The 24,676-nt window shown below is 35.7% G+C and overlaps 4 protein-coding genes and 1 long non-coding RNA gene across 6 annotated transcripts; 1 reads left to right on the top strand and 4 right to left on the bottom strand.

The window, feature by feature from the left end:
• Nucleotides 1-3,027: 3,027 nt before the first annotated feature.
• On the bottom strand, nucleotides 3,028-6,755 carry LOC126677355 (uncharacterized). Its single transcript, XM_050371924.1, has 7 exons — nucleotides 6,720-6,755; nucleotides 6,072-6,488; nucleotides 4,898-5,047; nucleotides 4,398-4,656; nucleotides 4,093-4,311; nucleotides 3,861-4,003; nucleotides 3,028-3,524 (listed from the first exon to the last, which is right to left on the bottom strand). Exons 1-7 carry the CDS (start codon nucleotides 6,738-6,740, stop codon nucleotides 3,210-3,212), a joined length of 1,524 nt encoding a protein of 507 aa, XP_050227881.1. The 5' UTR covers nucleotides 6,741-6,755; the 3' UTR covers nucleotides 3,028-3,209.
• A 90-nt stretch (nucleotides 6,756-6,845) lies between these two features.
• Nucleotides 6,846-8,068, bottom strand: LOC126678621 (uncharacterized; the record flags this gene model as incomplete). The annotated part of the gene is made up of 1 exon (XM_050373515.1): nucleotides 6,846-8,068. A coding segment is annotated over one exon (771 nt), but the record flags the coding sequence as incomplete, so codon positions are not given.
• Nucleotides 8,069-9,285, bottom strand: LOC126677356 (uncharacterized). The gene is made up of 3 exons (XR_007640502.2): nucleotides 9,063-9,285; nucleotides 8,187-8,242; nucleotides 8,069-8,112 (listed from the first exon to the last, which is right to left on the bottom strand). It is a non-coding gene; the product is annotated as an uncharacterized LOC126677356 (long non-coding RNA).
• Nucleotides 9,286-9,937: 652 nt separating this feature from the next.
• On the bottom strand, nucleotides 9,938-23,644 carry LOC126678107 (cyclic nucleotide-gated ion channel 2-like). 2 transcript variants are annotated; one of them, XM_050372983.2, is made up of 9 exons: nucleotides 23,189-23,644; nucleotides 22,945-23,017; nucleotides 13,000-13,606; nucleotides 11,944-12,159; nucleotides 11,437-11,750; nucleotides 11,234-11,345; nucleotides 10,904-11,140; nucleotides 10,737-10,823; nucleotides 9,938-10,634 (listed from the first exon to the last, which is right to left on the bottom strand). In XM_050372983.2, the coding sequence occupies exons 2-9, from the start codon at nucleotides 22,953-22,955 to the stop codon at nucleotides 10,149-10,151; spliced, it is 2,070 nt and encodes a 689-aa protein (XP_050228940.1). In that variant the 5' UTR covers nucleotides 22,956-23,017; nucleotides 23,189-23,644; the 3' UTR covers nucleotides 9,938-10,148. The 2 variants fall into 2 exon arrangements, with proteins under 2 accessions (XP_050228940.1, XP_050228942.1); XM_050372985.2 differs by having other exon boundaries at nucleotides 22,945-23,014.
• LOC126678108 (uncharacterized) lies at nucleotides 15,826-18,494 on the top strand. Its single transcript, XM_056105457.1, has 2 exons — nucleotides 15,826-17,664; nucleotides 17,752-18,494. The coding sequence occupies exons 1-2, from the start codon at nucleotides 16,770-16,772 to the stop codon at nucleotides 18,396-18,398; spliced, it is 1,542 nt and encodes a 513-aa protein (XP_055961432.1). The 5' UTR covers nucleotides 15,826-16,769; the 3' UTR covers nucleotides 18,399-18,494.
• Nucleotides 23,645-24,676: the final 1,032 nt, after the last annotated feature.

Below are 24,676 nucleotides of genomic sequence, written 5' to 3'. Positions count from 1 at the left end.
ACAAACTTCAAATAAAATAATTTTACTTTTGTTCGCACATCATCATATCAATACTGACTCAACGTATTTTAATCACAAATGCTATCATACCAGCTAAAACTCTAACTGAACTATTTATGAACTTTAACCAAAACAATAAAATTGACCAACACATTTTTAGGTTGCTAATGGTGTAGTTTGATTTTAAGTGACATGTGGGCATTTTGTGATGAAAATATGATACTCCGAAAAAATATTTTTAAAAACTATTTTGATATTCATAAGTGACATGGCTGACACGCGATGAATTTTAAAAACTATTTTTTTAAAATGATTATAATTGGCATAATAAATACAAAATTTTAAAAAATGAGGCAGTTTTGACAATATTTGTTGGAATTGACTGCAGTATTTATATTTCTAGTTTTAGGAAGTTTCAAATGAAATTTCCATGGCATAATAAGTCAAGTTAAAGTGCTTATTATTTGTAGCAACTTACAACAAATACATCTATTCTTTTTTCCATATTTGGAATTATACAATTAGTACTAACTTGGATGAATTCAACCCCAAATGAACGGTCCAACATATTTTTAAAAAATATTGCAGAATAAGATTAGAATTGTTATAATTTCTTATTTTGGATTGACATCTCAATAATTACTAAGACAAATGAAGATAATTATGATTATATATCATTTCATGAATGTTTGATAATGGAATTTGATTTATTACAAAATGGAAGTAGGGCAAAACGCATGAGTTGGTAGCTTAGAATTAAGATTTTATGATGATGATAGGCATCCTATGTGGTTAGTAAAAATTAAAGCTTAGTGTTATGTGATGGTTTTAGCTCTACATCACCCTAATTACATTAACAATATCATCATTATCATCTTTAAAAGTCAAAACTCTAATTTTATGAAATTGGATCAGTAGTTTTGGTACTCATATGCCTACATCTTAACAAGAAAAATATATTAATTATATGGTTATTCAAAAGAGTCCAATAAATAAATAAAAGAAAATGATATGGTTTTAGCTTTACATGTTGATTGGCTAGTTTTGGAGGGTGTTCAAAATGGTTGTGCAAAAACCAGATTAAATTAAATATTAAAAAATTAATTAATTTTAATTTAAATCTAACGCACAACCAAATCCTAAGGGTGAGCAAACCGACTGATTTAACAGACCAAACCAATATCTAGTTTGTTCAGTGGAAAACATGAATTCAATCCATTTAATTTGGAGATTTAAAAATTATAGTTTTCGGTCGACCGTTTAATTTGATTTTAAAAATTTTAATTCCATTTTAATTGAACCGGCCAGATACTCACATGCACCTAATCTTTTTTGGTCACACTGAAAGGGAAATAAAAGCAACTATATGGTGGTTTTGTTATTGGGATTTCAAAAACTTAAAGGGAGGACAATCGGCTTTTCCAAGATAAAAATGCCTTTTGGCTTCAATTGAATCATTTCAAAAAGATAGCTGCATTGCATTTGCACTAATATACATATAGTGAGGCATGCCCTAAAATTTATGTTTCATGTTAAAGTTATGGGCCAAATGTAAGGAAGATAAAGTTATGAAAACGACAATTGAATAATAGAAAAAAATTTACTTTGGATTCTCAATAACACTCACAATCCAGTGGTCATCATTTCTAGATCTACCATGTTCTTTAGTTTTCATTTTGTGCAGTGGTCTATCTGCAAAATTGAACCAATTCGAATAACCGAACTACACATAAATTTACTTCAGTTCGGTTTGCGATCATAATTTTTTTTATTTGATTCGGCTTTGGACGTAATAAAATTCTAGTTAAGTATTAGTGTGAACCAAATGAAAAATTAACCAAACCGACTAGTTCGAATTGATTTAAAATTTTGAAGTCTTGAATTTTTTTGATTCTATTTGATTTAAAAAAATAAAATGAAATTTTCGTTCGATTCAATTCAGTTCAAACCGAAAACACATTTATGTGGAAGAAAGTTATACCCTCCAAAAGTTAGTTTTTAAAAAAAAAAATTTAATTTCAATTTCTATGGTACCCCCCCAAGCATATAAACCTATTGAGAATGATAGTTAAATATAATACTATATTATATAGAGAGTTGTTATAGCTTAGTTGAGAAGGTGACTCTCCAACCAAAATATAGGCACATAAATATACACACATTGTTTATGATAAATGTTTCACTCTATGATGATTTCTGAATTTTCTTTTTTTGGAAGAATGCCATTTATTGAAAATGGAAAGAAGAATTTTTTTTTGTTCCCCATTCGGTTTTCAGGACGTCGCCCTAACTAATTCGGATCCGACCCGCGTGGCGCACCTGGCATGGTGGATGAGTCTGCCAACAGGAATTTTCTGCATTCACAATACTCAAACCCGAGACCTTATTTAAACGATATCAAGCCACTTACCATTTGGACCAACTCCGTTGATACAAGAAGAAGTTTTTATCATCAAAACATTAGACTAATGAACAGACCATGTTCAATTCTACTTATTGCTTCGGATTTTTCTCTAAATTGGACCCATTAACTTTTAATGAAGATTAAATTTACTTACCTCTAATGTTCAACTGTCTATGATAATAGTTAAAAGTCTCATATGGTTAATTAAAGAATAATTTTACATGTCTGACCATTATGGACTACTTTTAATTATTTGGCCATCTGCTGGACACAGTTGACAAATTTATAACTTCTATGTGAACTGGAAAAAATAAATAAAGAACGATACTTATATATTTTTAGTAATCTTTTAAATATTGACAAAATTTAATTTGGCTAAAATTATATAATTAAATTTATAAGATGCATAATTGTTTACGATTTATATATTAGTCGGTTCGTGGTTGACTGAATGAGTTATTATTATGCAGTATTTCAGATTTAAATGGAGCAAATTATTTTGTATGGTAGAAATTCAGAACCATAGGCCATAAAAGCCTCACCAAGAGACCCCATTCTGCAACTACTTTTGCTCTTTACTTCCATTGCAAGTTAAAGCTGTTTAAAATCAAAAGAACCTGTCATCAATAATCTTTCCTTTTACTTTTGACCTTACGAGTCTCAATAACATTTGAAGCATCGACCACTTCTACTGTAAACTTGTCCTAAATTTGAACATCCATACAATGAAGATCCATCAATAACAACATACTATACATGTGTGTAAAATTGAGGTACTCTGCAACTTCTTTTGCTGCTAAAATCATTAAAAACTGATGCTTCTTTTTTTCCGTCCCGAGACAGTCTTCTTTACAGCTCCAACCGAGACTAAAAACTGATCAAGAGATGATAATGTCTTCATATCATCTGGTGGGAAGTAACTAGCAGCCTTTCCCATAAGTGTTGTGAATAGAAGCGACAGCGACGGCTGGGTTACGTATTTGTCAGCCAGCAGGTCATCTAGGAAAGCAAATGCTGCTAAGAAATCTGATCTTCCTGCATTTATTGGAGCAGCAAAATGAGCAGGGATGATTCTCTTGAATCTCCAGTCCTGTGTAATTCTATCGATCCAATCCCGGACCTGAAGTTTTAACAGGCATTAAAAACCAGCACAGTTTAGAACAATGCTAACCTGATCAAATTGATATTAGGCTAATAGTTAAATGGGACCACGTAATCGTAAAAAATAGTAGGTTTTTAGCTATGCGCGATCTGAGATCTTGGGATTGGAATACGTTCGATTATTTATGAATCTACTATAACTATATGATACCTCATTTTCGTGGATTACTGTGGGAAGCTCACAGATGTAAGTCACACTCACCTTAATTTGGTCAATTTTGGGTTTTCAATAACAGTGAAAATCATAATAGACGCGTCAGTATGATCAATGTTCAGAAAAGTGTGATTTCTTTACCTTTTCAGGAACTTTGCTGAAGACTAGTGTCTTTACAATAGGGGAAACAATCAACTTTTGTGACATTTGAGCAAAACTAGCTTTAGGTTCTAACAGATTAGATGGGCCAAGAAACAAGATCTGCAGAACCATTCTTTCCCATCCTGCAAGAAAAACTTTACTACTTCAATTTCTTCATACTAAAATCACTTTAACTCTCAAGTTGCATTAAAAACAGAACTAATGATCTAACCTTTCTGAAGGTTCATCGGGTTGTCAACAACTGGTTCCTCAGAGACTTCTTTTCCTTTACTCAATAGCTTTACAGCCAAACCATTCTTCGCTGATGCTAACAAGGATTCCTTGCTGATACAATCAGGTGGCTTTCTTGAGACAAAAATAACAGCATCTGTTACCAGCATTGTTCTTGAACGCTTATGATAAAATGCTACCTCTACGTACGGTCCAATTCCTGTAGAAGTCCATAAGAAAGTTCGTTTGCATCATTATTCACCTAGGCTGAAATTCTGTTTTTTGTGTGCAAGAAATTTACATTACCAACTTCTGGAGAGCTTAAAACTTTTTGTTCAATCTCATCAGCCCACGGGGTTAACAAATCCTCATCTTTCAAGGTTTTGGACCGAAATATCCCAAAAAATTCGAGTGGCAAATTCAATGGCCAACTCCATTGCCTTGGTGCCACCCATATTTGTGCCTTTGGAAATTTTCTTGAAAATGGTCCAACAAAAATTTTATGCTCATAAGCAAATGTAGGCAGGACAATGTACTCTACTGGAGCGCCCAACTCCTTCACTAGCTGTTAAGAAATATTACTTGTCAAAGGCATCAAATTTTGCAGAACTGCAGACAGCAACAAACTTGGAGAACACGAATAAATAATACATGAAAGACTATGGTTGATGTCTCTGCCGCCTGCAGAAGATGAGTGAAATATGCTACGAAAAGAAACTGAACTCCATAACCACTAAAAGGATAAATACAGCTAAATTACTCTTTAGCATCTTGATTGAATGGTGAAATGGTAAGGAAGATAGAACCTGAATACACTCCTTGGTCGGAGCAATAGGCGCATGAACCCATAATCCTCCAGATTTGAGTTTGATTACTGTCATCCGAGTGTTTGTAGAGACACTGCTGAAGCCTAATGCTTGCTCCTGTTCGAATAGCCATATACTGCCTTTCACAGCCTATGGAAATTAACAGAAGAAAAAAGGATCTATCAAATCTCACAACAATCCACTGAGAAGTTGAGTTTCTCTATATCAACATGATCAATCTTGTTGAAATCTAGCAGAATTCTTCTTTTCCACATGTTTAAATGGGAACACCTAAGGTCTAATTCATGTTCATCTCATAGATGTGAAGTACTTAGCTGTTTGCTATTGGTATCAAATCAGCCACAATGTCATTTGTTTCCATTTTAAAAACACAATTATGAAATCCAGAAAGTTCCAATCCAACATAAGGGCCAAATATCGTAAAAAGGCCAAACCTTTCACAAAAGTTTCACAAAAGTCCTGACCTTTCAATTTTGTCGATTTTGGCCAAAAACTGATTATTTGGTTTCATAAAAGTCCTGACTTTTTAATTTTGTCGATTTTGGCCAAAAATGGATTATTTGGTTTCACAAAAGTCCTGACCTTTCAATATATGTGCATGCCACGTAGGCGTCACATAGGCAAATTGAAATCAAATTGAGAGATGGCCACAATTGAAACCAAATAATCTGTTTTTGGCCAAAATCGACAAAATTGAAAGGTCGGGACTTTTGTGAAACTTTTATGAAAGGTTTGGCCTTTTTACGACATTTGGCCTTTTTATTTTCATTGACTAATCTATGTCGCACCGAAACTTCGAGTCCTACATTTCAGACTTTCATTTCCGTTTCCGAAGATACTTCTGAAACTACAAAATTATATATATTTTTGTAATCTATTCTAGTAAAAAATATGGTATGTCAATTCTCCATTTTCTGATTGTGCATCCATTTTAGCATTTCTGATTGTGCAACCATTTCCATTCTAATTATAGAGCAGAAAACTAGACTAACTGCAACAGAAACAGTGACAATGTCTCTCTCTAATAATATCCACATCTATGAAATTACAACTACAAGAGATTAAACACTTCTCTTCATATAAAATGAAAATGAAAGATCATAACTTTTTTTTCCATTTACAATTATGGCAATTTGAAGATACAAAAACTGACCTCAGTTCTTATAGTGCGTCTATTGAGGAAAGGACCAAGAGGGAATGGAAATCCTGTAAAATTGAGATAAAACCTGCCAGCAGAGCTGCTGTCACTGTCAGTTGTAGTTGAGTTACTGTTTGATGCAGCAACCACCAAATTCAGACTATCTCTAGTTTTACTTCTGGGTTTTAATGGTAAAGAAAAACCCTTCAAGGAACCACCAAGAAAGCCAGATTCTTTTAAGGAAATTGGGTTCTGTAATATTGAAGATTTTGGGGAAGAAACTGTAATGGCTGCCACCATATTTTGTTGTCCTGTTTTTGTTTTTGAGAAAACATGAGACTTTGGGGTGAGTATTCTAAAGCTGCTAACTTTCAAGGCCATGTTTGCGACACGTGGAGTGGATTTACCAACATGTACCTTTCTTGAATTTATCTGTGGTTTGTGGATGTTAAGAAAGGAAGAACAGAACTAATGCATTAGAACCTTCTAGAATCATGAATTACTGCTGAACAGGAAAATATTTAGATCTTAAAAATCTTGATTAGAAACCAAGTTACCGGCTATCTTTATTTTCATAAGAACATATAATAAATATAAAGTTTTTCATACACGCATAATGTGATGGTGATCTTTGTCTAAGAATAAAAATTGTTAGATTCGAACCACTTTAAGAATTGAACTCATGGATCCAAAGGGTAAATATTCTGCAAAGCAAACTCAAAAGAGCATCGCAAATGGAACCTACATAAACATAATGATACAGAATCAGATCATGAACACAGTCAGACGTAGCTAATCGAGAAAATATATTTGATTGGAAGAAGTTTTGAAGAATGAAGATTCATTAATGTATAGCAATAGCAATTGTTTTTGAGACCATCAAGAAAAATACAACGATTATACAAAAAAAAGACGTCTACAAAGAACAAAGAAATCAAGTTCTTCTTCACACAATGAACTTCTTGTTTACTTCCAACAACGTTGCAAATCGGCAGGTGACATGTCCATTTTCCGGGCTTCTATTGGTCACTCCAGAAGAAATACACATCTGCAATCCCACCAGTAAAACTCTACAGGAGCTGATGTGTTCCCAACACAAAACCGTACAAAGAGGGCACAACAGAGCTACTTGGAAGTCGACAAGTTGAAGCAGCTTTAAAACTGGGAGTTCGACAAATTAAGGAGTCCATGGCATCTGATAAATAGAGGACTAGTGTTTCTAGGTGAAAAGCCATTACACATCATGCAATGATTTCCCTTACAAGCCAATCCAAACTAGGATAAGAAAAGTACAATATTAGAAATGATGGAAGGGCAAACAGAACTGTGATAAGAATGTACAGGGCTAAAATGGCTGCAGTGGCAGGTATAACATATAAGATGATCAAAAGGAGTAGAATGACCAAGGGAAACTTGGCTGTAAGATGAACAAAAAAAACCAGTGACTTCTGAAGAGAAGAGTGAATTCCTCCTAAATTGACTAAATCATTGTCATTATTTTGATCCAGGTGTACTCCTAATGGCTCCGGAGTATGCCGCCTCCTCATGTTACTACGACTTGACTGATTCCCTGGGGACAAATTGTTGTCCCGTGACAAAATGGGTTGATGATCTTCGTAGCGGGTATTCTGACACTTATGTCCATCATCATTCTTGCTTTCAACCATCCAAAGTAAAATGTAATTCTTGCGAGGATACTTCAAGTTGCCTCTATACACTAGACGAAAGGATAAGAGGTTGCACCATGGACATGAAATGAAGAGAGGAAGCTGAATAGGTAATGTTGGAAACTTAACAACAGCCCATTGCAGCCCCAGGATGCAATTCTTACACAGGGTATGGCCACACCATAAAACATAAGGCACATTTTCCACAATGTTGAAGGATTCCCAGCATATTGGACACTCTAGGCCTTCTTCTCTGCTAACAACAGAAGAAGCCTCGTCATCTGAAGATTCTACTGCAGCTTGACTTAGCTTCACCATGCTGTTCAAACCAATGTTCCCTGCTATGCAACCGGATGCAAAATTCCACGTTTTATAGCAAGGAGAAGCGACTAAAGAAAACAATATCACATTCTATTACTAGAAAGGGAAATTGCAACAGGAAGCAATAACCATTAATTCATACCTTGAAGGTTTCCCCGTTAACCGTTGGCAACATTACATTTTAACCAAGCAGTGCTCCTGGAAGAAAAATAGTAAAAATTATAATCAAACTTCAGTTCTAATACCTCTAAACTGTAATGTTTGTACTGTTCAGTTTGCTATCAATGTGACTATGAAAGATCAGCTACTTATGTGTTTATCACTGTCAGTAGCCGACAATATCAATACACAGAGAAGATGCAGAGGGATGACCTAAAGCAGATTGATAAGCTAAACAAAAACAAAAATAAATAGACTTCATAATGCAGCAAAGTTTCACAACCCTACCATTAACCCCCAAAAGCAAAAGAGACAATTAACGGATTACAAAATCTTTAATTACAGAAACGAGCAGTATTCACAGATAATAACAACAATAGGACAGGTCACTTGATTATACATTGCCTTCTTTCACAAGCTTACCTTCCAGTGACATTATCTTCTATTCTAGCAAATGGCCAACTACAAGAAACAAAACAAAATCCTTCAAACCAATCAGAACAACATGCCCTGTTTGGAAAGCATGCGTGTGTTTTTTTTTCTTTCCCAAATGCAAATTTGACATGAGATTTAAAGTTAGCGACTTTATGTAACCCTAATAAACAAACAAGAATTTTAAGCAATACCCAATTTATCAATTACATTAAAATCAAATGCATAACAAACAAACAAAACTTACAAAATCCAACAAGATTAATCATTAAACGAAAATTGCAATCACATAAATTCAAGATCAACAACAAAAAATACAAAAAGCACAGATTAAATCCCTTGCAAATTTACAGAAGATTGATTGATTACAAAAATAAAAGGAAAAGAGGTTAACAAATTGATAATTTTGTGTAGATTACGATCTTACCAGTTAATTTTTGTTGCACTGATTAGCAAAGAAACAACATTAAAACCCTAAGACTCTTCTCTTGATGATCAGAAATCAAAGAAGGAGACAAAAATTGTTTGTTTGTTTTCTGTTTAGTGTGCGATGAACAGATTGAATGCTGCAATGTCTGAGTGAGCCTGCCCATACACCTTTGAAGAGTTCTCTGTGGTCCACGTGGCTTTCTCGAGTTTAACGACGTCGTTTCTTGACATTTCTAAGTTTGCCTAAACGCTACCGTTGCTGCATACACCTAGACACTTTTTAGTTCAACGTTGCTTATATGGATAATATATGTTCGGTAAAATCTGATTAGCTATTTTTTTTTTCGTACCTTATGCCTATTTTAAATGACTTTAATTATTTTACTTTTCTATTATAAGTAAATTAATTTTTAAAGAGAACGACCTAATTCACGACTCATCCAGATTATTGTACCGGTAATTCGTTCAGATTTTTATAAATCGTTTTTATAAATAATTTCATTATTTTATTATTTGTTCAAACAGTTTTTATAAATAATTTCATTATTTTATTATTTGTTCAAACAGTTCTTACAAATAATTTATCATAAAAATTATTTAAGATATTACATTTGTATTTTATCTTTTATTAATGGGATTTTTTTTACCAGTAATTCGTTCAGATATAATTATCAGAATTCGTGAAATTGATTGACTAGGATGTTAAGATTATCTTTTATAAATATCTCTGTCAGATAAGTTCTGGTTATGAATAGATAAATTTATTATGTTAAATATATATGAATCATTATGCCTGAATATTTGTTTTTGTCAAATTATGCCTGAATATTTAAATAGACTATAATTGAGAGAAATTTATTTACAAGTAGAATATGATCAACCAAATAGTCAACACATGGAAGTCTTTATATGCACAAAGACATACATGAAGGTTTACGGATCATTTAATTAAAATCTGCCCGCAAACAAACTTATTTCTGTTCAGTTTTGCAAGCAAAGCTAAGCACAAGAATCTTTACATTTTCTTGTAAATTCCCATGGATTTTCATAGGAATAGCGAGTATAGGAAGACTGCTGTCATAATTCACTCAAGGTGATCATGAGGTCTGATAGACAAGAACATAGACGCATACCGCCTTAGCCGATTCTCAAAATCTCCATGAATATTCACAATATTCAGTACACCTCTACTCCTCATCCTGTGACGATTCCAAGCAAATTGTATGTTCACTGCCGCCCACGTCCGCCAATTCGAAGAGTAGTATCTCATTTTTCTCTTAAGCCTTTCGCTTGCAAATGTGTACCTGAAGTGATCAGTAATGTACCTAAGATGTTTCGCGTCAAGACCGAATGCTTCTGTTGAATCCTGACAAACAAATGTTGCTGATGACGATGGAAGCCGGTCTCTGAACGGACGGCGTAGACTCCAGGACAGCAATTCGTCGCCTAAAAATTCGCCAGGTTCGATAAGGCTTGTGCCTGTCATGCCTTTACTCAGGCTTTGGCTGCGTTTTACGCGTCCACGGACTATAAAGTACATTCTTTGTACAGGATCTCCTTCTCTAATTATCTGTTTTTTTAAAATGGATGAATATCTTCTGTAAAATGTTTACTGATAAAACTCGAATCTGTCCAATCCAAACCCGGCTAATGATGCTAATTGGTTTTTTACCTTTTCGCCTTTGCAGAAGATAAGGGGCTTGACGCGATCACAAATGTTGTCGAGAACAAGATCATCCAGATTATGAAACAAAGGTGCCTAAACAAGACAATTGCATTAATAAAATCTGTAATCAAACACAAGCTTTTCTTAAACAGAGATGGTTCTGTTCAGCTTACCTTTTTGATGAGATCTAGGCACAGAAACCGCTTAATATCTCTCCGAAGTCCCTCAGGCAATTCATCAATCCACTTATCATCATCGTCTCCGCCCATAATAGCCCATCTCTGGCTGTCAAAATGTCTCATTCGTCGTCTTAAATTAGATGGCAATTGCCGTCGGCTCATCCACCATTCCATGTCTCTGCGTTTTAGCTGCATGTCTTTGTTCTTCGCCAACATTACTGCCAAAAATACCTATTTCATTACAACAAAAATAATAGTTGTTAAGTCACTAAGTAATCTCATTATTCTTGTTCTGTGTTTATTTTTTGTAAATGAATTGATCACCTGTATATTCCCAATCATTAGGGTGAAGAGAGTTAATCCACACAGCACAATGAATATACTGAACATGACTTCTAGTAAGTTACTTGTCGGAGCAAGTTCATTCCCAAAAGAGCTGCCAACGTGAGAAACAAGAAATGGAATTAATGAATCATTTGGGTGTAATTCAATTCTTGTTTAGTTCTCAAGGTTAAAAAACTGAATACCTGAGGTTGAGCAAGCCCCAGAAAATGGGATAGAGAATCCTGACAGCAAGAGAATTGCTGGTAACAACAAGAAGTCCTTCAGAATAGATCCCATGATTGAAAGGTCCTTCATCATCCAAGCACAATGGCTTCGCAATCAATTTGGTGGTATTGCCACACGGGTTTCCAAATTTGTCTTCAGGATACATAAACTGATAACAGACACCTTTGAAGCAAGACACAGACAGCTTGCAACTTCCATTTCTTTCACATTCTTGCTTTAGACATTTCACTACACTTTGAGTAGCTAGCACATACCAGCACCCTCCTATAACCTTAAATTAAGCACATAGCTTGGCATGAGTTGTTAATGTCCAAAATATAGGTTAAACTTCCGAGTGGTACCAAAACTTCAATTCGTATGGAAATGATATAAAATTTAATTTTTTGTTAAATGTAGAATATTTTAAAATTTTCATATATCAAAATAATATGATGGATGTAAAGATTAAAAAAGAGTAGACTAACATGAGAAGCAATGAGGTAAGCAATGAGATTAAGGGCAAAACCCCACCAAATGGTGCCAAAGATGTAACCGGTGACCTTTTTCATTCTGGTCATCAAGCAAAAGCTGTGGTAGAGCTTAGGCAAGAACTGAAACAAGAAAGTGAGCAGTATTAACATTAATACCAGCTTTATCTTTTCTTGTGAGATCAGCCTTGGCACCAATAACCAAAACATTGCCTGCATATTAACAAATACAGCAATTAAGCAACCTCCTGATTCTCTCATAAATATAAAACCATCAAATCACAGCTTTGCTGCTAAAAAACAGTGTTTAAATAATCAGACCGGCCAATTCAACCGGTTTGACCACAAACTGATCAGCAACCCCATTTGATTTTTTCCTAAAAGCTGAATTTTTGGTTCAACCAATTTAGTTATACCGGAAAAAAAAAACCCTGAAAAAACCATACAAACTGGTGAACTGTAAAAATCTTAAACTTTTGAATTATTTCATTTTGATCATGGAACTTTTTGATGACTATTTTAATTGTATTTTAACGGGAATTTTTTTTTAATTTCAAGTCAAATTATTCGTATGTGACAATTTGCACTTGATTGATTAAGCCACATCATACCTTATTTATACGTTTAGTGATAAAAAAATTATTTTTGTTGAAATAAAATTACAATTTAATCATCAAAATAATACAAATTAAAGGTTTATGACCATTCCAAAAAACTAACAGTTTAATTCTCTCAAAATTAATTACACTGTCGATTTAAATAAATTTAAACTTAAAAAACTGTAAAATCGTCATATATAAAGATTAATTATATTTTTATATTCTTATATATAAAGAAAACTTTAATACGTATTTTATAAAAAATTATAAATAGTTTTTTTATATTATTATAAGGGTTCAATAGATGGTCATAACAATTGAATTGATTAAACTGTAAACCGATGGCCATACCAGTTCCGCAACCAGTTCAATTTTAAAACAATGATTTATTTCTCAATCTATTAGGGTCCTATCTATTTATATTTTCATTGAAGCACAGAAAAATTGAACCAACCTGAGGAAATGGTAGGATGACGAAAACATCAAACCAAAATCCTTTAAGAGACTTGGCATAATGAGAAGCGATGGCACGTGCGTCCCACACGAGCTTCCCACATCCAAAAACAAGGCTCTCTTTGGAAACATAAGCCAACCTGAACTGTAACCAAACATGCCAAAACTGAACAGCGTCCAGACATGTCCTAACCACCGTTACAGCAGCTGCCACGTCATTGTCCACATACAAACAAGGGGCCCCACCTTTCCCTATCGACAGCGTCAATGCATAAAAGAATAGAGGATCAACAGCTAAGGATATTCCACGTGCCAATAGGAAAACCCTGTTCCACCATTGCACCAACTGGCTACGTGGGTCGAGCACTGACCCGAACGGTTGCGGTGGTTTCCGGGGCCGGTTTCCGAATGGGTATTTGGTCCGGGTATGGATAGGGATAAGGGATGACCCGGCGAGTGCTTGCCAATGGGGTTGGCGAGCAGTGGCGAGGTCACAGCTTGTGGAGTGGAAGATGGGGACTCCTACTTGCTGACATGCATAGCATTCGTAGTATAAAACGGCACCGTTGTAGGTGCTGCGGCTGTGTTTTTCCATGATCTGGAAGAAGCTGTAAATGAGAAAAATGAAATGTGGGTATTTAAAGAGAATAGAAGAGAAATACAAGTAGAACTGGAAATTTAAAAGAGAAATGACGTGAAGATTGTGAGAGTGTGAGATTTGTTTTATTGATGAAAATAGAAGAGTTTGTCTGTTAAATTAATATACCAAATATTTGAGTATGTATTAAAATTATATTGTATATCAGTAATGCAATTATGCATGTATTATATGGCATTTGGAACTATATACCAAAAATATTTATAAAAATGGGTGGCAGTTAATGCATGAAAAAGAGAAGAATAGACAAGAGTGTGGTTAGTTGGTTGGGTTTGGGTCTGAGAGTGGGGCTAGGGTCTGGGTTCTTTTTTCTGAATGGTGAGTGAGAGTGGGGCTGAAGAATCTGTCAGGTGGACATAAATGGATAAACCATATATTTCAGCTTTGCCAGGAATATCTTCTGTTTCTTCCTCCCATTTTTACAATGTCTTGCTGTTAACTTATCTAATGGTTTCTCTTACTTTATCTAATTACTTAATTTTAGTATTTATTTGATGCTGTTTAATCCAAATTTTTAAAAAAGATATTCCTTGTATAATGGCAAACCACTTGAACTACATTAGGGGTGAGTAGACCTATCTATGGGTTGGGTACAGCTCGGCCTGTCTAGGCCTGTCTCTCTTGGGCCGGGCTTGGACAATATCTTTTGTTATAAGTTCGGCCAGAATTTGAAAAAATCCGTTATTTTGACAGTCGGGTTCAAACTTTCATTTTATACAATTATTCATATAAATTTAAAAAGGCCTAATGTCTTAAAAAAAACCCCGACCTTTTAGCCCATTTTCAATCATACCCTGACGTTGAAAATTTATCAATTTTACCCTATTTTGCATTTTTGTGTTTCAATTGTACCCTGAAAAATTAAATTAACATCTTTTGCGTTTGTAAATTTGTTTAAAACATTCTCCATGTCTCGTATATATTAATTGTATATTTTAAAAATTTATTTAAATTTAGTTAAATTAATTAAGAATTTAAATTAGTGTTAATTTGATTATGGTTTTTAGTTAGTTTTTAAAAATAAAGGACTTAGTTGTATTTTTTTTGAATAAAAAAGAATTTAATTTCATGTTTAGACTTAATTAATTGAATGATTTCATCATTTCAGTAAAAAAATTAACAAAAATTAAAATATTTGGGGTACAATTGAAAACGGAAAATTAAAAAGTGGGTAAAATTGACAAATTTTCAACGTCGGGGTGGAATTGAAAAAAAGTTTAAAGGTGAGGGGTTTTTGAGTGATTAGGCCATTTAAAAAGGTCTTGTCCAAACTCGTATAAACAGAGTATAAGTCGGATTTGGAAGTATGAAGTCTGTATCGGCTTAGTTACAGTTTGTCATATTTTTCATTATTCGGTTTGGTTCAACTTTAATTTTGGAAAACTAAAATTAACTGAACTGAATGGATAATCGAATATTTAAATTTTTAATTTTTTTTAAAATTTTAAATTTTTCAATTTTTTTTACTTTTCAATTCGGTTTGATTTTGATATTTTTTTCTCAGTTTTAGTTTTGAGCTTGTCAATTTTCAGTTTGGTCGGTTTGGACTAAACCATCTCTTATTTAAATATTACGTTTGAAATATTTTTATAGCTATTTAATAAACCATAATATATTTGTAACTATTTTTATTTTTCTTTCAAAGAAGTTTAATTATTTTAACATAAGTTTACACTTATTTGAAAAATTGATTAAATATTAATATGTATGAAAAATGTAAAAGTTTATATGTTTCTAGTTAATTTTAAATTTAAATTTATATTGATTTAAAATCAGACCAAACCAAAAAATATTAGATTTTTGAATTTTAAAATTGAAGCAAAGCAAAACAGTTATGTCTGATTGAAGTTTCAAACTAATAAATTTAATTAAATTTTCTTAAAAAATAATTTAAAAGGAAAAAAAATGTATATAATTAGGTGTAGATATGTCATTAATTAAAAATCATTAAAAATATTTGATTATTTTATAATTCATGGACTTTTTTGAAAATTAAATAAATTTATGGACTAAATTGAATATTAGTTTTAGCAACATGTTCCTTTAGCTTATGAAAATGGATAGTGGTGAATTCTGATAAAAAAATTAAAGAAAACTAATTGATTTTTTAAAAAGTTTTTTTATGAATGATTTTTTTAAAAGTTATAGAAAAACTAATGATTACTGATGGAGTCTGCCTTCTGAACCGGTGAGTGAACCTGCAAAACAGGGTAGAAGCTAACCGGACGGTGGTTGTCCGATTAACTCTCCGATGCTAAAGTCAGTTTAGAGCTTTGAGCAGCGTTTTGAGTATATGAATGTAATTGTGATTCTAGGCATACCTCGTGCTCCTTTTATAGTAGTCGAATATACCTAGTAGAGTTGTATTAGGTAGGTGAATCCTACTTTGTAGGGATTCGGCCGTATCTTAAGGATTCTCCTGATTTGTCGAGATCTACCTTAATCTGATAAGAGTCCTATTTAGGAACGTCTTCCTAAATAGTCTTATCTTCCTAAAGTAGAGCTTATCCTTCCATATGTAGTGTTTGTGTCCAAATAGGACAAGGTTTCTATATTTAGTCGTGTATCCGAATCCCGGACCTGACGCGCTCTTGGCGGATCATGTGGGATTCGGTCTTTATTAGTGTATTACCGAATCTTAGAGATTCGGTATCTCCTTCATATCTTTCCGTCTTCAGGGGGAGTCCGGTGTCGCCTGAGAGTGGATCTCCTGCAACTCGGCTCCATTATACTTACAGTAGGATTCGGTATCCATCATTAGCCCCCCCGCAAGTGAGCTGAAGTAGTTTGGCATTTATGCCTTAGTGGATTTTAGCTCTTTTGGAGCTGAGTTCTTTTATGCGGGCGAGTCGCTTTGCATTCCGGGCGAGTCGTTTCATATGTTTGTGGGTGACGTTTCTTCTTTAGTAAGATTCTGTGTTGCCACGTGTCGGCATTTAATGATTTAAACGGTTAATGATTCAAAAGCATTTTGTATTTAATCTCTTCGCATTTCTTCTTTTCCCTCTTACTTTGCTTTTCGAATTTACTCTCATTTCTTGTAGCTATTTCCTTTTCGTTCTTCGTTTGATTGTTTGATTCTTCGTGACTTGTTTTCTCCAGATTTTACAGGTATGTTTTCTTTCGTCGTTTGGATGTTAATATGGCTTTCTTCTTTGTATATTCTCCATGCTTTATATTCTGGAAATTTCTTCTGTACTTGTTGTTCTTTGATGTGTTCTTCAACGTGTTCTTCAATATATTTTTTGTTTGATCCTTATTTTGTGTTTATGTTTGTGATTCCCTGTTCTAGGATGCCTCTTAGTCGAGTGGAAGATGCTTGCGCTGCTATGGCTTTTACCCGATCGAAGCTTCGTAGGGATGAAGTCTTAGATATCTATTTTAAGTATAGTTTTCCTTTTGATTATAGGGTAATATTACCCGGTGCCGATATGGCTGCGTCTGACTCTCCCGGATCTTCTTGTAGGGCGGTTCTTTTTGAAGAGCAATTTGCTGCTGGTCTTAGGTTTCCTTTGGATCCCTTTTTAGTAGAAGTGTGTAGGGATTTAAAGGTTGCTCTAGGGCAACTTTACCCTGGTACGATTAGAGTAGTGCTTGCCTTTTCGGAGGCATGTAGGCTCCGGGGCTGTGCCCCTTCTCTCAAAGTGTTATATCATTTTGTAGACTTTAGGAAGTGTGATGGCTGCTTCGTTTTCGCCCTTGGTAGAGAAGGGCGATCTCGTATTTATCTTCCTTGCCTAACCAGTCGCTGGCGAAGGCGCTTCTTTATTGTCTATCATAAATTTGCTTTTCTTCATTTTTCGGATGGTTTTTCTTCTCATCCAGTTCGGAGCTATTCTTCTCCTTTAAGTTTATCCGAGTCAAAGCTTGCTTTTGACATATCTTCCTGTAGTATTGTGTCGCGTCCCCTTTTAGATGTCTTGGTTAATAGTCATCTTCGGAGTCGATGGTTTCCTTTGGAGGATCCTCCTCGAGGCTTGGCGGATCTTTGCTACTCTTTTGTTCAAGGTATATTAATTTGCTTAAGTTCTTTTTAATGTTTCTTTTGTAGGATGTCTTCTTCTTCTGACGATTTCCTTTCCGGATTTCAAGTAGATTTGGACGTTCCGATGGGTGGTCCTGACGTTCCTATCGCCGACGTTATTCCTGGCGACATTGTCGTGGATGGGGCTCCTGTTGATATCCCCCTAGCTCCCGCCGAGGTAGCGTTGCCTGAGGTTATTGTTATAAATGATGATGATGGTGATGACTCGGCTGTTCCAGTCGGCGACGAGGCGATTCCGTCACTACTCCCCCCTCTAGCATCATCTATCGTTTCGGGGGGAGTTGGGGGTGTGGCCTCAGAGGGGCCTGTTGTTGCTGATTCGGGGGAGATTTCTTTAGGTCGAGACCCGGATTCTCCGTCTAGAAAAAGACGTCGAGTTGTCGATGATTCTCCTACGAGGGAGAGTTTTCCTGGAAGCTCTTCTTCTGCTCCAGACTTGGTTCAATGGGTCGAAGGTCAGGATCCTGCCAGTTTGCTGAATCCGAGAGTGCTAGCGGAATATATCCGGACTTTGGCGATTCCTGATGATGTCACGTGGTTCTGTGGTAGGCCGGGTCAGGAGCTTTCCGATCTGGCTTGTTTTCATGGTTTCTCTGTAAGTGCTTTCTTTCTTGAGTATAATATGTTTTTTGTATTCAGTTGCTTTCTTATTTGTTTATTTCTGGTGTGTAGGCCCTTCAATCTGTTCTGGTATTGAACGACCGCCGACAGTGTGCCGAGGAGGAGGTCGAGCGTCTGTCTGCTCTTTTGGCGACTTCCGAGTCTGAAAGGGCGAAGTTGAAGGCCTCTTTGGAAGAGCATGATTCCCTTCTGGCGCAGCTCAAGGCGCAGGATGCGATTAATGATCGCCAAGTGAAAGTGATTGAGAAAAAGACCGATGACTTGACTCAAGAGATCGAGGAGCTTATTCGGATCAATTCCCTTGTTGGTGGGGAGAGGGATAGTCTTAGAACGGAGGTTGAAGGTCTTCACATCCGTCTGCTAGATACGAAGGCTTTTTACTCTGCTCTGATAAGCGAGTATCGCCTTGCGATTGGGAAGAAGCTTCTGGAGCAGAATCCCAATATTGATCTTTCTGGGGTTAACGGGTTGGATCCCCAGGCCATCGCCCGTGATCTCCTCGTCAAGATTTCTAAAGACCGTGTTTAGTAGTTTTCTTTTGATTGTATTTGCTGATGTATTCGCAATTTTGCTTTTTGTAATTCGCAATTTATGAATATATTTTCTTCGTTTTTCTTCGAAATGTGCTTTTGCCTTATCTTTATGTACTTGTCTTGCCTCGAGGGTTACTCTAAACCCTGTTCTTGGCGTTGCTTTTTGTAGAGTTAATCTAAACTCTATTTATTCTTGTTTTTGTTTCGAGTTAATCTAAACTCTTTTTTGGCGATTCGCCTTTTCTGAGTTAATCTAAACTCATTTTTAGCCTTTCGTGGCGATTTGCCTGGTTCGGCGATTTTGCTTTGAGTTAATTTAAACTCATTTTCTTGGCTTTTAGCCTTTCGTGGCGATTTGCCTGGTTCGGCGATTTTGCTTTGAGTTAATTTAAACTCATTTTCTTGGCTTTTAGCCTTTCGTGGCGATTTGCCTGGTTCGGCGATTTTGCTTTGAGTTAATTTAAACTCATTTTCTTGGCTTTTAGCCTTTCGTGGCGATTTGCCTGGTTCGGCGATTTTGCTTTGAGTTAATTTAAACTCATTTTCTTGGCTTTTAGCTTTTCTTGAGTTTGATCTTTAATTTATTTTTTCTTCTTTCGTCTTTGATTTAATCATTCGTGGCTGTTCTTGATTTTTATTTCTTTATTGGTTCGTCTGGCTAATCAGATGGTAGCGAAATTGAATTTTTATTGATAAAAAGATGGCATACAAAGCATTAAAGATAGATTTGACGCCATCTGGTAAGACGGAGAGTCGTTACCGATGATGGGTCGTTTTTCATTCCTATTCTTCCTTCTTTTCGGTCTTGTTTTCTTGGAGATCCACCACTGATTCATCATAGCACTTCTTGGCTATTCCTTGGTCTCCTCTCAGCGTCACTACTCCCTTTTCAGTCGGTACCTTCATTGCCAGTGCTCTGATGCTGGTTACCGCTGCCGAGTCATGGAGGAAAGGTCTTCCTAGGATGGCATTATATGTCAATTCCATGTCCACTATGTTAAATAGTGACATGATTTTCTTGTTCATTCCTCTTTCCGGGCCGATTATTACTTCCAAGGTGACTGCTCCCAGCGGGGTGATGGAGGGTCCACCGAGTCCTGATAGCGGAATTGGGACTCGGCGTAACCTTGACGCTGTTCCTCCCAACATTTTGTATGCTGCATTCGTCATGAGGTTTACTGCACTTCCTTCGTCGATAAGGATCCGCTCCATGTTCCAATTTTCAATGATAGTAGTCACTACCAAAGCATCGTTGTGAGGTGCTTTGACATGTTCATAGTCTTCTACATCGAAGATCACTGGCGGCATGTGAGTTTCTCGTATGTTCATTACTTCCTTCCTTTGCTTCCTCCTGATCGTGGAGCTACTATGCCCTCCACCATTAATCATGTGTATGGTTCCCAGAATTTTGGATGGGCGCTCGTCTTCTTTTTCTTTTGGCTTGTCTTCTCTGTTTCTTTTTTCTCCCTTGTCATTGCTCTTCTCTTTTCGGGCCACAAATTTCCTCAGTTCGCCTGTGTCGATCATTCTTTCGATCTCGACCTTTAAGTCTCTGCAGCTATCCGTTTCGTGTCCGTAATCGTCGTGAAATTTGCAGTACTTTCTGGTGTCTCTTGCTTCTGCTTTCATTTTGGGTGGCCATACCACGTTTTTGATGTTTTCTTTGATCCACATGAGGACATTAGTTCGGCTGGTGTTTAATGGAGTGAAGTTATTCTCGTCATCTCTGGGATCGTATCTCGATTCATATCTTGTCTGGGGGGCGAATCGTCTGCTTTCTTCGGGTCTTCCTCTTCTGTCATCAGGTTTGGACTTGGTTTTTTCTCTGGATCTCTCTTTTGATTCTTTTCCTTTTGCTTCCTTTCCGCGAATCGCCCTTCGCCCTTCGTCTAACTCGAAGTATTTCTGAGCTATGCCCATTAAGTTTGAGAAAGTTGTGGGTTTATTGACTAGCAGCTTGTCCACCAGCTTTCCGAATCGCGTCCCGTCTCGCAATGCTTCTGTCGCCATGTCGACGTTCAGGTTGTCTATCTTCATAGCTTGCTTGTTGAATCGTTCGATGTAGCTTCGCAGGGTTTCTCCTTCTTCTTGGATACAGGCTCTTAGGATACTGGTAGTGGTTTTAGCTGGGATGTTTGTGAGATATCTGTTGAGGAATTCTGTTGAAAGCGAAGCGAAGCTTTTGATCGAGCCTGGTTTTAATTTGTTATACCATCTCTGGGCTGTGCCCGTGAGCGTGGTAGGGAAAACCCTGCAGAGGATGGCGTCTGATACGCTGAGTAGCCCCATGGTCGCTGTGAACCTAGAGGTATGGTCTCGGGGGTCTCCTTCCCCATTGAAAATTGGCAAGGTCGGCAGCTTCATGCTGTACGGGATGGTTTCCTCCATGATCTCGGGCGAGAGGGGTGATCCTTTCAGCCTGAGGTCCTCTATATCCAATTCTTCAGATTTTAGTTTTTTGAGCGCTTTGGCGATCTTCTCTTCTAGATCTTCTTCCACCACATATGTGGCTTTGCTTTTTTGGGGTGTCTCTGACGATTCGCCCTCTCCTTCTTGGTGTTTTTTCTTATTTTGTTCTTTCCCTGCATCTCTTTCTTGTCGCTTACTCCTTGGTGGGGCATCTTCTTTTTCCTTCTCCCTTCGTTCGTCTCGTTTCGTATTCAGATTGCTTCGGGCGTCCTCCTGGTTGTGCTCATTTCTGGGTGCCTCTGGTGATTCCTCGTTAGATTTTTCTCTGTCAGGACTTTCCTCTTCGCTGGTTTCCTTTTCTCGTTGGTTTCGTGTTTCGTTCCTCTCTTCGTTTCCTCTGGTCCGAGGTTCCTTGCTTTTGTTGTTTTCTGCCCTTGTCTCCCGTCGGCCTGGGTTTGCATCTCTTGTTCTTTCTCTTCTTCTGGGAGCTGTAGGGCTGAAGTTTTCCCTTAGCATTCTCATAGTTTCTTCGTGCCTGTCGTTTGTTCTTTTGGCCTCATTAGCCAATCTGTCAAGATTTGCCTGCACAGATTCTAGTATCTTTTTCAGCATTTCGCTGTGTGGATCTTGTGTCGCTGCATTTGGTGCTTGTTCTTCAGTGCTTAGGTTGAAAGCAATTGGGATGCTTCCTCTTATTGGATTAGTTTGGTACTGGGGTGTTGAGAAAGAGAGCCCTCCGGTGTTGCTTTTTTCCCCGGAGTTGAGAAGCCCATCTTCCGTCACATTGATTATCTCCGGAGTGCTTTTTGGGTCCATTGGTTGTTTGTCTTTCAGGTTTACTCTTTCAGAAGTCATCTTCTTCAATGAGATTTGTTTTTGAGTTCAGAAAAGCTCCTTCTTTTGAAGTTTAGTTAAGCTTTTCCCACAGACGGCGCCAATTGATGGAGTCTGCCTTCTGAACCGGTGAGTGAACCTGCAAAACAGGGTAGAAGCTAACCGGACGGTGGTTGTCCGATTAACTCTCCGATGCTAAAGTCAGTTTAGAGCTTTGAGCAGCGTTTTGAGTATATGAATGTAATTGTGATTCTAGGCATACCTCGTGCTCCTTTTATAGTAGTCGAATATACCTAGTAGAGTTGTATTAGGTAGGTGAATCCTACTTTGTAGGGATTCGGCCGTATCTTAAGGATTCTCCTGATTTGTCGAGATCTACCTTAATCTGATAAGAGTCCTATTTAGGAACGTCTTCCTAAATAGTCTTATCTTCCTAAAGTAGAGCTTATCCTTCCATATGTAGTGTTTGTGTCCAAATAGGACAAGGTTTCTATATTTAGTCGTGTATCCGAATCCCGGACCTGACGCGCTCTTGGCGGATCATGTGGGATTCGGTCTTTATTAGTGTATTACCGAATCTTAGAGATTCGGTATCTCCTTCATATCTTTCCGTCTTCAGGGGGAGTCCGGTGTCGCCTGAGAGTGGATCTCCTGCAACTCGGCTCCATTATACTTACAGTAGGATTCGGTATCCATCAATTACGATAGAACGTTAGTAAGCATATGTTACCAATTTTAGTTTATATCATGTCTTTATTTAAAAATTGATTTTTTAACAGGAAAAAAAACTAACCAAAAAATTTGATCAAAATATGTTGAGCTTGTAAATTAGTAAGCATATATTACCAATTTGCCATCACTAGTTAGAAGCATCCTTATTGAAACAGAAGAACACCCAATTCCATCTCCTTCAAACCTACTTTAAAACAATATCTCAGCTTAATCAACACCAACCAAACATTAAAACACCAAAGAATATATATGGTCCACTAACTATGCATCAAAATCATTAAAAAATAAGTTTTCCCTTGTGCGTTATTTTCTTAAAAAAACTTATACATGAACATAAGAAACTGATATATCTCCTTACCATGCACATTAATGGAATTAATTTGCAGGAATTTCATGTGATGCTACATTTTTTCGCCCTTCCAAGCATGAAACACCTGCTGATTAAAAAGCATATACTATATGTTATAATATGAGAAATTTATGTCATTATATTTGAGAGATGATGATGAGAAAAAACTTCCCAAGTTGATGCTATATATATGACTTCTGCAAAGTAATATTATAAGATGAAGTTTTTTTTCTTCCTGAAATATAAGATGAAGATTGTTAGATACATATTTGCATTATTTAATATGCTGAAAAGCCATTGGTACACAAGAATAAACATTAAAAAGGACATTTGTAGAATAATTTATGTAAGGCCAACAACAAATATGGCCACAACAAGATTTGGTAAATGGAGATTGAAGAAGTTTTTTCCTTGGATTCTATATATTATCGGTTCTTTTGATCACCGTAAACAATTGCTATCTATCACTCAAATAATCAATCTATCAAAAAAATTAAATTGGATAATTTTTTTCATATATTTATAATTTAGATAAAAAAAATAAACTATTTGGTCCGCTTATTTTAAAAATTTGAACAATTATACCCAAACTCCAATTTAATCAAAGTTATAAAGATTCTCTTTTTCTAATTGTACAAATCAAATAAATTTATGTAAGTAATCCACGTCGAACCAAACACGTATCAGAGGTAATTGCCACAATTAAAAAAAAGAATTATAAAAAGAAGAAACAAATATGTTCCTTCTTTTATAGGAGAAGCAGTTGTTCCTCCTTCAATGGAATCCGTCCTTCCGATATATTTTTTTCAAAATAAATTTATTTCATTTTGTTTGAAAAATATTTTTTTACGGTTTTTAATTATAAATATTTATTGATAATTAATATAAATTAAATAAAAAATTAGTATAATTTGTAAATCTTGTGAGAAAAAATGTGTTTTTGTACTAATAATAATTTTAATGTCTAATTAAAATATATGTTAAAAATGAAATATTATTTTAATATATTTTTTCAAATGAAAAGAGGTCAATTTAAAGCATCGGGTAGAGGTGAAACATAAAAACCCAAATAAAGGTGAACCTGATTTTTTTCTAGATTAGGCCTTTTAATTAACCGGAAGTGTTGAAGTTTGAATTTAAACTTTTCGGTTATAAAAACTCCAATATCATATTGTCAGAAACTAATCAATCCGAAAGGTAAGCTATTAAGTGAAATTCTAACTGTAATTTTATTCTTTCTAACGCTGGTTAGAAGGATATTAATCTTGATTAACACAATTGTTATATTTTATTATATATCTTATACAATATGTCATCATGAAAACCAAAAGAAAACTGATACTCTTGATGCCTGTGCTGGCTGGTTAGTATGATGTTTTTTTTTTCATTTATCAATTGTGATCTACTAAAGCTATTATAATACATTCAAATCACAGAAGTTTCATTGCTCTTTCCTAATTTTAAACCTTGCATTTTACTCAAATTTTACTCTATTAT

The sequence above is a fragment of the Mercurialis annua genome, linkage group LG4 (genome assembly GCF_937616625.2).
Source record: "Mercurialis annua linkage group LG4, ddMerAnnu1.2, whole genome shotgun sequence".
In the NCBI taxonomy this organism is placed as follows: domain Eukaryota; kingdom Viridiplantae; phylum Streptophyta; class Magnoliopsida; order Malpighiales; family Euphorbiaceae; genus Mercurialis; species Mercurialis annua.
The sequence above is the reverse complement of the archived record's forward strand: the minus strand, read 5'-3'. Positions and strand labels throughout refer to the sequence as shown.

Excerpts from the sequence above, each read along its gene's own strand:
- LOC126677355 (XM_050371924.1), bottom strand. The coding sequence starts at position 6,740 with ATGAGTTCAATTCTTAAAGTG. Across the intron at positions 5,048-6,071 it reads GACGCACTATAAGAACTGAG|GCTGTGAAAGGCAGTATATG; the intron begins GTCAGTTTTTGT and ends TAATTTCCATAG. Across the intron at positions 4,312-4,397 it reads TTTAAGCTCTCCAGAAGTTG|GAATTGGACCGTACGTAGAG; the intron begins GTAATGTAAATT and ends GGACTTCTACAG.
- LOC126678108 (XM_056105457.1), top strand. The coding sequence starts at position 16,770 with ATGTTTTCTTTCGTCGTTTGGATGTTAATATGGCTTTCTTCTTTGTAT. Across the intron at positions 17,665-17,751 it reads TTGCTACTCTTTTGTTCAAG|ATTTGGACGTTCCGATGGGT; the intron begins GTATATTAATTT and ends GATTTCAAGTAG.
- LOC126678107 (XM_050372983.2), bottom strand. Across the intron at positions 11,751-11,943 it reads CTTACCTCATTGCTTCTCAT|GTTATAGGAGGGTGCTGGTA; the intron begins GTTAGTCTACTC and ends GCTTAATTTAAG. Across the intron at positions 10,824-10,903 it reads GCCTAGATCTCATCAAAAAG|GCACCTTTGTTTCATAATCT; the intron begins GTAAGCTGAACA and ends TGTCTTGTTTAG.